This window comes from Lagenorhynchus albirostris, chromosome 4 (assembly GCF_949774975.1).
Source record: "Lagenorhynchus albirostris chromosome 4, mLagAlb1.1, whole genome shotgun sequence".
NCBI lineage: Eukaryota > Metazoa > Chordata > Mammalia > Artiodactyla > Delphinidae > Lagenorhynchus > Lagenorhynchus albirostris.
In genome coordinates, this window is record NC_083098.1 from 87,415,353 (window position 1) to 87,428,389 (window position 13,037).

Below are 13,037 nucleotides of genomic sequence, written 5' to 3' on the forward strand. Positions count from 1 at the left end.
GTGTGGTTTGTAGTCAGTGCCTGAGAAGAGAAATGTAGCTTGTCACCTGGTAGCATCTCTGACTGATCTCTGAGCTGTCTGCCCTCCCTGCTCTCCTTCTCATTTTCCTGTGGACATGAATGTTAAGTTCCTGGATGATGCCTCAGACCTCAAACTGTCTATCCAGATGGTGATGGAATTCTAAGAAAACTTTGAGTCCAAGTGGCCGCAACTAAACCATCTTAAGTAAGACATGTTAAAGTAGGTTCTAGGGACTTCCCAGGTGGTACAGTGGTTAGAATCCGCCTGCCAATGCAAGGGACACGAGTTCCCAGCCCTGGTCCAGGAAGATTCCGCATGCCGCGGAGCAACTAAGCCCGTGCGCCACAACTACTGAGCCTGCGAGCCCCAACTACTGAAGCCCGTGCGCCTAGAGCCCTTGCTCTGCAACAAGAGAAGCCACTGCAATGAGAAGCCCGCATACCACAACAAGGAGCAGCCCCCGCTCGCCACAACTAGAGAAAGCCCACAATGAAGACCAAACACAGCCAAAAAAAAAAAAAAAAAAAAAAAAAATGTAGGTTCTAAACTTTTTTTCACTTCCAGCTTTGGCACATTTTGAAACTTTTAATCTAACTCTGAGGTTTCGGAAGTTTTCTCGCCTTCTGGCAGGCTTTCTTTTAAAATATGCTGGTTATTTGAGTGGTGGTCATTTGAGGTTTTATCTGTCTGTCATCTGGCTGTTTTTTGCTAAGGGGATATGTGCTTAATCGTGTCACTCTTTCATTGAACAGATCCTTTTTTAGTGCCATATGTGTCTCTGTGTTAGTTGCTGATCATAGAGTAGAGAGTGAAACATCCTTGGTGTGGGAGACATCAAGCAACTAAACGAACATGTAATTAGAGATTGTGTTAAGTGCTATGAGGAAAAGGAGAGGGTGCTTTGAGAGGACAGCTTTGTGAGTTGCTTTGGATTGGCTCATCAGGGAAGGAGTGTCTGTATAGGTGGTTTAGGTGGAACTCTGAAAGGTAAGGAGTAGTTAGCAAAGGAGTTAGAGGGCTAATGGAAGGTCCTAAGGCCGTTATCTCCCACAGACGTAGATTATTTTTATTCTAAAATGGAAGATTATATGTACTACTGAGTTCTAGCTTACTACTATTCACCATGTAAGGTGGGCCTAAAACAAAATCTTGATTTATAGAATTACTGTTGAGATTGTGTGGGAAGATGTCTGCTCACCTGCCTTTAAGTGTGACAGAGATCAGTATGAAATGAGTGCTAAGTGATTTCATTCAATGTATAATGACTGTGTGTTTGCTTAGTATTTCTTTACCTTGTAACTCAATGCTGGCAACTTGAAGAACCTTTGAGTCAGTGAAGGAAATGAAAACCGACACTGTTGGATGTTGCAAGGTTAAGAGAACACATGACAGGCCAAGGGAAGTTAAAAAGAAGCAGAAGGGGGCTTCCCTGGTGGCACAGTGGTTGAGAGTCCGTCTGCCGATGCAGGGGACACGGGTTCGTGCCCCGGTCCAGGAAGATCCCACATGCCGTGGAGCGGCTGGGGTCGTGTGCCATGGCCGCTGAGCCTGCACGTCCGGAGCCTGTGCTCCGCAACGGGAGAGGCCACAACAGTGAGAGGCCCGCGTACAGCAAAAAAAAAACAAAAAAAAAGCAGAAGGAAGAGGGAGTAAGATGGAAAGAGGGCTGGGTCGTTAGTTGTAGTTATATAATTGTAAGGTCTTATGTTCTTATTACTTCATGATTGATTCAGTTCTTATATGTGAAAGTGTTGTCCATACCAGTGAATTTTGAAGCTTTTCTCAGTTTGATCAGATTTGCTCTAATTTTATCTTAAGCAGAATAATTTGACTAATGATCAATGTGGGCAGCTCACTGTATTTCACTAGAGTAATAGGTGTGTGTGGCCCAGGAAAGAGCCCAGAAGACAAGTTCTCCACTCTTTCTGAGGTGCTTTTTCTACCTTTAAGTCTTCTAAAAACCACAGAGAGCTATACCATTTCCTCATCTTAAACATGTTAGAGAACTGCAAAAGGAAAAGGTAGACGTGGTTATCTACCTATTTGTTTAGAGATGACTCGTTTTTTAAACAGGAAGTTAGTTTTCAAATATTATCTGTGATAAAGGCTAAAAGTATCTAGATTGTATCAGTTCACACTGAGAGTCGCATAGAGAATAAGACATTCAAAACCTTTAGGATTGTCTGACTTCGGGGAAGGGGACTGAAACAAAAAACAAAAACAAGCCCAACTAGAAATGGGTCTTCACTTTTCCCTTATATAGTCAGAAAATCTTTTTCTCCTTTTATGCCTAAATAGGGAACATATGATGACATTATTTTGCTTTGTTTCTCGTGTCAGTAACCATTTTAAACTGCATTTGCCTTTCATATGATTCTTTTTCTCAAAATGTTAATGTTTCAATGAATTTTGGATGATTGCAAATGATTCTCCATGTTTAGTCAGGGCCTTTACAGCTTATTTGATCAGAATTAAATAATATATCTATGTAAATCCAATTGACAAAGCTTTGTTATTTTAGCAAAATATTATGCATGCCCCAAAGCAAAAATTAAAAAAAATAAGATAAAATGTTATAAGCTTAATGAAGGATAAAAATTTATGTTATCTTCATTGAGGAATTATCTCCTTTAAGGGATATAGGTGCCATGATAGTATTTCTGACCACACTTTGTTTTCTACTCAACCTTACCGATGTGGATGATGACACTGCAAGTTACATTTTAAAAAATGATGACAGGGCTTCCCTGGTGGCGCAGTGGTTGAGAGTCCGCCTGCTGATGCAGGGGACGTGGGTTCGTGCCCCGGTCCGGGAGGATCCCACATGCCGCGGAGTGGCTGGGCCCGTGAGCCATGGCCGCTGGGCCTGCACGTCCGGAGCCTGTGCTCTGTAGCGGGAGAGGCCACAGCAGTGAGAGGCCCGCGTACCGCAAAAAAAAAAAAAAAAAAAATGATGACACTGTTAGCAGTATCCTTTTTTAAAAGCACCTAGGGCAATTGATTAGAAGGTGTCATTGTACATATTTCCTTTCCTTTGTACCATTGCCAAAACTGTACATTGTCATAGCCTACTGTTCTCTACACTGCTTACTATCAAATTGGGATGTACTCAACACAGTTCTATATTACAACTGTATTTAAAATCCAAGTGCATGGTTCTTAAATGTAAAATGACAATTTCATACGTTTTACAGAAAACGCATGTTTCAGAAGAGATGGGTGAAATTTGATGGCCTTAGCATTTCTTATTACAATAACGATAAGGTAAGTACGTTTTACAGTTTTCAAAGATTGTCCTATGCATGCTGAGTGTACGTCAATAAACTAAGCACGTGCTTTGGTCTTTAAGAATAGGAGTTGGATTATCAACATGAAAAGAATTTGCATAGGATAAAACACTTAACTCTTTCCATAGTTTAACTTTTCCCAGACATATAAAATTGGGATTTTTTAAAACTTAAGTATCTAACAATTATTTATGGAATATCTCCTACGAACTACGGGATTTGCTATACGTGATATGCAGATACATAAGAAATTGCCTTTATCCTAGAGGGTGCTCAAAAATGTTTACAAAATGACACCACAAGTAGAAAATGGCAAAGCAAGGAGAGGTTATTTTGTCCTCTGGAAGGGGTGTGGAAGAATCAAGGAACGCTTCTTGCATGAGATTTCTAATGGCCATGAATTTTGAAGAAAGAAGAATGTTTGTACGTAGAGAAACTAGAAAGAACAGGACTTGATAGCAGAGAGAACAATGAGATGCCCAGATTCTCTGATTGGAAAATAGAGTATGTTCGGGAGCCTAGTGAGAGATGAAGCTGAGAAGGTTGTGTTTGGAGTTAGAGCACACCGAATATCTTGATGTGCAAGTGGTTACAATATATTCTTTAGGCAGTTGAGTCTTAACAACATGATACTATTTTGATCATGTCCTTCTCCTTAGGGATGAGAATGTCTTTATTCTTAGGAGATGTAGGCTTAAATATTTAGGGGTGAAGTGTCATTATATATGCAAATGTCTTTCAAATGTTACCTATCTATATATACCCTCTCTATATGTATATTTATATATATATGTGTGTATATATATATATGCACACATGCATAGCTAGGTAAAACAAAAAATAGCAATGTTAACAACTGTCCACTTGAGGTTATGAGTGTTTCTTGTACTAATCTTTCCAATTCTATGTGTTTGAAAATTTCCTTAATTAAAAAGTTGCAACTAATAAATAGACCGTATTTTTTGTTAGTTAAAATCATATAATTTTACAATCTTAACTATATACATTCTTTTAATATATTGATTTAACACTTAACCACATCCTCTTATTTATAGTTTATAATCTAATATTATCTTCTCATTATTTAGTGATTTTTTCACTGCCTAATATTGGTGTTATTGGTGGCTCAAATAGAGATTTAGATTCCCTTTCATGTATTGATTGTTCAATGCTACAAGAAAGAAGAGCATATGCTTTTAGACAGAAAGTAATACACGCTGCATGCTACAACACTAAGAATAACAGAAAGTTTAGAGAAGTATTCACTGTTTTCTCTTTGCAGTGATCCCGCTAAAGCATCAGATAGGTTTAAACACACCTCTTTGACATTTGCGAGATATGAGATGAACATTTTTAAAAGCTAGTTTTCTGCCTTAGCTATTGTTTCTAGTGTGCTTGTTCATTTGAATCTTGAGACAATTTCTGTAACCAAGGGTGGGTAAAATGTAGTCTCTGTATCTGATGCAATCTGACCTCTGGTTTTCTTTAGCACCTGTGCCCTTCTCTGGTTTGCTTGAAATGAGGAAGAAAACTATTCTATGCCATCAGGCTCTGTTGTTGTTGATATCATTATCATTCAGGAGAGAGAATTTCTAGTGTCTCTGTCCAACCAGACTCACTCTCTTTGTCCTTTGAAAGCTCATCTCAACTGTAGTGAGGAGCTGAGCACCCATCCACCCTGATGCAATAAAAACGATGCAGCCTTGGTTTTAAATTGAGATAAAAAGTTTGTTAAGATGAATTATTACAAATTCTTTACCTTGACATTAAAATTTTTAAAAAAATTCAAATTGTTGTTTCCTATGGCATTTCGTTCCTTTAGTACTCAGATGAGTGGTTTCATGTTGGCCAAAAAACCCCAAAACACTAGGATGGGTGTTTCCTAAAAGGAGACGTGGTTTCTGTTGTGACCCTTCTGGCAAAAGGGATGGATTGGTGGACTGGGAAGAGGGGATTTCAAGGCCAGTGAACAGAGAGCATAAGTATGGCCATAGCTTCTATCTCAGCTGGGTGTGCAGTTTTTGTGGTCCTGTGCACCAAGGAGTTGTGTCTTCCAGTGTTTAAATGTGCACTTGAGAAGCCTGTGGTTGGGCTTTCAGGAGGTAGTTTGCAGAGTTGCCTGTTCCCCTAGTTTTCTTCTGCTTTCCTCAGTGCTGCTCAATCATGTCTCAGCAAGGCCTTTTCATTGTATTACTGAAAATGGCATCATCCCAACAGCCTTGATATCTGGTCACCTGCCAAGAGATCTCACTCACCCCTGTTCTCACTCAGCTGGGGGCAGAATTGCCCTGTGGTCATTTCATTGCCTGAAAGTGGTAGATAAATGGCAAACTTGACCTAGATATCTGTTTATTATAGGCTCAAGGGATGCTTTAGAATTGCTTTCCTTAAGGAAAATTTCACACGCTGAAAAATGCAGTCATTTTGAGCCTAGTGTCATTTAGTTAGTTTTTTTTTTCTTTTCCTGTTTTGTCTTCATTGTGTGTTAGAATGGAAATGTAAAATCAACTCTACAGTGTTAAAAATTTTGAGATTTATCTTAGAATCTCAGAAAAGCTTATAGGTGAGCCATTAGAGAAATTACAACTTCCTGAGGTTAAAGTAGCGTAGTATTTCGCTTCTTAAGTACATTTTTATCACTTCTGGGGAATTTATTTTTCTATTACTCTTCCATAAGTACTAACGTTAAACAGCATCATTATTGTAGGCATGTTGGTGAGTTGTTATGTTTTTAAGGAATTTTTTTTTTATCTCTTTGAAGAGATCTAGAAGGAAAATCTCCTTTTTAAAATTCCTGTGTCTTTCTCTACAATGCTGCTTCATTTTTTCCTCTACTGAAAAATGGTAACGTTTTATTCAACATATAGTTAATTATCTCACTAGAGATGTATTTTTGTAAGCTCCTCTAATTCTTAGGCAAACTACAGTTTGACAGTGGATCACCTGGGGGATAAAGTGTAAATAAATGTTTCTGGATATTCTGGATTTTTCACCGTCTGGACTCAGCCACTACAAACTTACAGCCAGAGGGACTGTATCACTGTCCCCAAAGGTGCTGTGCCCCTTTGAATCTCTCAGGTTGCCTGACAATGGGGAGACATTCTCTCCCTCCTGTCAATTCCTAGAGCACTTCCTGGTCTAATATTGCCATTATAACCCACTTGCATTTATTGGGTTTTCTTTGTTAAGCCAATCATGTCACGTGTTTCTTTGCAGTGACCTTTATCAACAGTGTCTTGGTACAACTGTGGAGAACTTGTGTGTCTTTTCCTGTATTTTCACCTCCGTGGTTTTGCTCTTCCCTCTGACTCTCATTAGCCATTACCATCCATGAAAATCCTGTGCAAACTTTAAGACCCATCCTGTTCTCCTCCTCCATGAATGTTTCCTTTATTCTCTCCAACTATGACATTTGAACAATAATATGCAGGAAAAGTGAGAGGGAAAACAAGCTGAAAGTAGGGAGGCAAATCAGGAGAGTGCGCAGTAAATCAGGCATTAATTTATCAGGGTGTAGGCTGTATAGGCCAGTGGAGGTGTTTAAAAAAATGAATTTCGAAAAATACTAAAAATGAGCTGTCGGAGTTTGTATAATTGTGATTGATTGGACATAGGATTCGTTCATTCAGAAAATAAGCAATACTGATTATGTGAAAGGTAATGGAGAAAATAGATGTAAGATGCACAGTCAGTTTGGAAAGACTGTACTGATCAGATGATCCCACAGTAAATATAAAGAATTATCATTTAAATTAGAATTAGTAATTGCTATAGAGGAAAGTACAGGTTACTGTTAAATTAGGGTTATCTGGCTGGGTGAGGATGAGGGGCCTGAGAGAAGAGACTGGTTAGAGGGCTTTCTTCAGAGCATATATTCATGCTGAAATAGGAAAGATGTAGAGGCAGTAAGTATGTGAAAATGAGTATGAAAAATGGTTCCTTGCAGAACAGAGTAGGTAGAGTCACTGGACTGAGCAGAACCACAATGTATTCATGGAACTTCAGTAAAGCTAATGTGACTAGAAAGAATCAGGAACTGGTAGGGAGCAAGTTGACCATGTAGATGCCAGAAGAGTCCCAGGTTATGTGGGTACAAAAGAGAAGTACAAGTCAAAGGCTACTCTATTGAAGACTGACCAGAAGAATGATATTTTTATGGACAGATATAGAGGAAGGGTATGTTTCCAGGAGGTAATTCAGTTTAAAAGTTTGAGGTGCTTATGGGACAGTTATACGTCCCATTGATGATTCAAAATACGGGAGTGCAGTTGATGAAAATGGACAAGGAAGGGAGGAAGGGACAGATTTTAGAATTCTCCACATAAATTTGGTAGCTGAAATAGTAAGAAGGTATTTTTTTTTTCCTTAGGGACAGAAGATAAAACCAAAAACACGGAAAATAAGGAGGAGAAAAAGTTATTTTGTTAGTACTTATTCTTTGACCTCCCTCCCCTTTTTCCAGGAAGTTGCCCCCTCATCTTCCTAAGTCACAGTTCAAGTATCTTACTTGATTTTGGCTGCTTGAGAGGATAAAGGAAAGCCTTCCTGGTGTTGTTATTGAAGATGGCATTAAAGAATGGATAGGATTTTGAGGGATACATAAAGGCAGGAATGGGAGTTAGAGTAGAAGAAACTGTCAAATAACTAAGAGGGAATACCATGAGAGTATAGTGTATCTCTTCAACTGGCAGAGGAGAAACTTCCCAGTAGACGGCCATGTTGCTCGCAGTAACTGTCTTTTACCATCTGCTATTGTATGGCTGGAGTTTGCCGCTGGGAGGAATGTGAACTTGACCCTTGTGATCTGCATGGAGTGGTTTAGTGCATTCTTCTCCTAACCAGTTGTTTCAGATACTTGGGACCCGGGTCAAAAGTGATGGTTCCATGGATGATGGAAAGGAATTGTAGAAGAAACCCCATGAAGTCGTGTCTAAACTCTTTTGACACTAAGACCTTTCATGATGTGGCCTTGATTTATGTTTTCAGCCTCATCTCTTTTGACTCGACACTGCAGCTCCTCTTACTTCTCTACTTTACACCTCTGTTATTCAGTCTTTCTGGCCAGGATACCCCCTGCCCCCTCACTTATCTATTTGGTTAACTTAAGGTTTCTTAAAGTCAGGTTCAAATGTCACTATTTCTGTGAAAATACCTCTGACCTTCTGTAAGCAGAATTGAGAACTCTCATCTTCGTACTCTTACTTCCCATGTCTTGTACTCTTTTTAAACTTTTTTCTCATTTGGTTAGTTGGTTTTTCATTTTGAGGCCACTTGAACATATAAATACTGTTGGAATTTTCTTTCCAACACAGGGCCCAGTAAATGTTACACTCTTAGTAAATAGTTGAAATTATGGGGGCGATGATTATGCCAATTGTTTTAGGAGGGTCCAGGAAAATGCAGACGGAGAAAATTGTCAAGAGTCTTAAGAATGACTTTCTTGAGCAAAATTGTAATAGGTATATGCCAGTTGCAAAGAGCCGAATCCGTGTTTTTTCACTCTTCAGTCACTGGAGAATAAAAAGTGATGCAGTGGAGATTAAGATCTTCATTACCAGAGCATTGAGTAATATGGATTAATTGATACAATCCAACAGTCTGGTTTCTTAGATAATATTCTTGTTCACAATATGTAGCAGTAGTTTTGAATTGGTGTAGTTACAGTACCTGTGATGGCCAGCAGATGCCTGCAAACACCATAAAATCATTTTGACCAGATTGTTTCAAAGAACATACCGCTGTTTTTGTAACTATGTATTGCTGGTCTGCTATGTTGTTTGTATGTGAGTCATTGTCTCTTAATTGCAGATGAAGAGAAAAGTGAAAAGACATCTCACTTGGAAGGGGCACTTAATATTTTCCTTTCTGGGGACTTAAGTGTATATAAGGATATATGCTATTTATATGTGATTTTAAAATTTTAGATTGAAATTATGAAAGAGAAGCACTTGTAAATATCTTGCCATTCTATTTTTGATAAAGGGAATTTTATTTTAATATTTCTTCTTTATGGATCTTTTTCTCTAACCAATACAGGAGAAGTATTCAAAAGGAATAATTCCCCTTTCTGCTATATCTACGGTACGAGTTCAAGGAGACAACAAATTTGAAGTTGTTACAACACAAAGAACTTTTGTTTTTAGAGTAGAAAAAGAAGGTAAGATTCTTTCTTTATCCCTATAAAAAGAGAGACATTAATTTCTGACCAATCATAAGATTTAATAAATCAGTTAAGCTAGAAATGTCAGACGATCTTTAAATATGTTACTTTTAAATGATTTACATTTTATATTAATTTTTTGAATGCCATTATATTAAAACATAAACACATTGACAAGTCATTGTTGTTTGTTCACTGTTCTTTCATGCAACAAATATTTAGTGCGAATCTACTAAGTGCCAAGCCCTCTTCTAAATTTGGGGTATATAGCAGTGAAGAAAAGTAGATAAAAATCTCTGCTTTTATGGAGCTCACTTTTAGTTGTTGATAATGCAAAATAGTTATTCAATGTGGAAAAATAATTTTTCTAACAATTAAAACATTGGTTTTATGAAGTTTATGTATGGCCTATTTTTACGATCAAACAGGCATGACAATCATTTTAAGATAGATTTTGGAGTATCTTTTATATTTCTTGAGTTTTTTTCACCTGTATCATCTGCTGTGGGTCACTTGATGGTGAAAATTGATCTAAAGATGGCACATGGTTTGTGGATGGAGTCTAAACCTGTAAATCTTCTCTGACTGTTTTTTCTGGGGTTGGGGAGATGGGGAAGGGAGAGACAGGCAAATTAAAATTCTCTGTTGTAACTTCGATTGACTCTCAATGTATCAGTACTACTTTTAAATAATGTAAATAAGGCCATCTTCATTAACTAAAGAATTAGAATTTTCACTTAAAGCATCTTTTATTTTAGTAGAGATGATAACTTGATTTTAAAAAGTACTTCTTGGTACTTAATTATTTGAATAATAGTGGTATGGAAAAATTACTGAATATGTGATATTTGCTAAACGCTTCATTTTCCCAATAGTCTCATGAGGTTTGTAGGTAGTACAGTTATTATCCTATTTTACACGTGTAAGTATTTACCTTTTATAAACTACAACAGTATTAGAAATTATGGGGCAATTTTTTTTTTTAATTGCTGGATTCCTAGAACATATGCCAATGCTTGGCACATGGAAAGCACTCAATAAATACTGTATGTCACTGAAAAGTTTCCATTATTACTTGGGATAGTCAGTAAATGGATAAGTCCCAACTGCTGCTCACACTGCAGCAAATTTTTTCAAACTGTGAGTCACTCATTGTCAATTTGTGAGATCAGCGTAGTGGTTTCTGATGGTTCCCCCAAAGTCCCACAAAACAAAAACCAAACAAATATAAAATACAGCAGAATAAGGAATATCAAAGTGCACTGCCTACAGTAAGTGTAAGTCTCATAGTGTGAAACGTACCTATGTATATACTGCCCAGGTGTAACGTCAGCAGTGTTTCTCACTTGACTTGCTATTTAAAAACAAATGTCAAGAACTGTAGCCTAGAGCTGGGGTTGGTAAACTGGCCTGTAACCTGAATCTGGCCCACTGCTTGTTTTCATAAGTACAATCTTATTAGACCCCAGCCACTCTCATTCATTTATGTTGCCTTATGGCTGCTTCTGTGCCTTAGTGGCAGTGCTGAGTAGTTGCTGCAGACTGTATGGCCAGGAAAGCCTGGGATATTTGCTCTCTGACCCTTTATAGAAAAGTTTGCCAGCCCCTGTCCTAGAGTATTTGATATTGACATATGTATTATGACTCAAATGCCTGAAATTCAGAAAATTATCCACAGTTGTGATACTCGATATGAGACTCTTTTTTGAAATCACAGTTTCTCTTTTTCTGTATTTTCTTAAAACACATGGCATTGCTCCTCTCGACTGGCTATCAGAATGGTCAGTCCTTATGCTCTGGTCTCCACTGCCCGAGCTGACTGCCTGTTTTTTGAGGTGCTTATCCTCTTCCCGTTGGCTTCTCATAGGGAAATTCACATATGCCACAGAGTCTGCATTTTAGGCTAGACATAATAAAGCTTCGACTTGTGTGAAAATCTGTTTAGCCATATTTACTTGTGGCGGTTACAAATTAAACAGACACATTTTATTTAAAGAAAATGTATCAACCCACACATGTTTAAAAGTTACATGTTTACAATGGACCAGTAAGTCCCTCCCCGGTATATAGTTCATCTTTATGATGTAAACTTAGTATATGGAGGGGGTGGAATCAAGATAGCAGTGTGGGAAGACATGGAGTTAGCATCTCCCCACAACTAGGGCGCCTGCCAGCCGCTGGTAGGGGACCCTGATGCCCAAGGAGATGGGAGGAACCGCCAAGTGAACTGGTAGGATGTGGGGTGAGTGAGGGGGGAGGAGAAGTGGAGGCCAGACAGGATCGGCACCCCTGAGGCTGGGGAGAGCAGGAGAGGCAGGCAGGAGGGGCCTTCCGGGAGGAGCGAGAGAGGAGCCAAGGGCGATCGCCTGGTCCACTCGATCCCGGGGAGACCCACTTCAGACCTAGGGACACATACACACTAAAAGTGAAGGGATGGGAAAAGATATTCAATGCAAATGGAAATCAAAAGAAAGCTGGAGTAGCAATACTTGTGTCCTATAAAATAGACTTTAAAATAAAGACTGTTAGAAGGGATAAGGAAGGACACTACATAATGATCAAAGGATCAATCCAAGAAGAAGATATAACAATTATAAATGTTTGTGCACCCAACATAGGAGCACCTCAATACATAAGGCAAATGCTAACAACCATGAAAGGAGAAATCGACAGTAACACAATAATAGTAGGGGACTTTAACACGCCACTTATACCAATGGACAGATCATCAAAACAGAAAATAAATAAGGAAACACAAGCTTTAAATGATACAATACACCACATAGATTTAATTGATATTTATAGAAAATTCCACCCAAAAGCAGCAGAATACACTTTCTTCTCAAGTGCACATGGAACAGTCTCCAGGATAGATCACATCTTGTGTCACAAATAAAGCCTTGGAAAATTTAAGATAATTGAAATTGTATCAAGCATCTTTTCTGACCACGCTATGAGACTGGAGATCAATTACAGGAAAAAAACTAAAAAACATAAATATGTGGAGGCTAAACAGTGCACTACTAAATAATGAAGAGATCACTGAAGAAATCAAAGAAGAAGTTAAAAAATACATAGGGGGCTTCCCTGGTGGCGCAGTGGTTGAGAGTCTGCCTGCCGATGCAGGGGACATGGGTTCGTGCCCCGGTCCGGGAAGATCCCACATTCCGCGGAGCGGCTGGGTCTGTGAGCCATGGCCACTGAACCTGTGCATCCAGAGCCTGTGCTCCGCAGCGGGAGAGGTCACAACAGTGAGAGGCCCACATACCGCAAAAAAACAAACAAAAAAGAACATAGGAACAAATGACAATGAAAATACAACAACCCAAAACCTATGGTATGCAGCAAAAGCAGTTCTAAGAGGGAAGTTTATAGCAATTCAATCTCACCTGAAGAAAGAAGAAAAATCTCAAATAAACAATCTAACCCTTAAAACAGCTAGAGAAAAAAGAACAAAGAAAACCCAAAGTCAGTAGAAGGAAAGAAATCATGAAGATCAGAGCAGAAATAAATGAAATAGAAATGAAGAAAACAAGAGCAAAGATCAATAAAACTAAAAGCTGGTTCTT

The 13,037-nt window shown here is 38.6% G+C and overlaps 1 protein-coding gene across 4 annotated transcripts in view; it reads left to right on the forward strand.

The window, feature by feature from the left end:
• Window positions 1-13,037, forward strand: part of ARAP2 (ArfGAP with RhoGAP domain, ankyrin repeat and PH domain 2) — a 199,385-nt gene that overhangs the window by 52,036 nt on the left and 134,312 nt on the right. For all 4 annotated transcript variants that reach the window (XM_060148378.1, XM_060148380.1, XM_060148377.1 and 1 more), the window contains 2 exons: window positions 3,216-3,285; window positions 9,345-9,465. In XM_060148378.1, coding sequence (XP_060004361.1) covers window positions 3,216-3,285; window positions 9,345-9,465 — 191 coding nt within the window. The remainder of the gene's footprint in view (window positions 1-3,215; window positions 3,286-9,344; window positions 9,466-13,037) is intronic.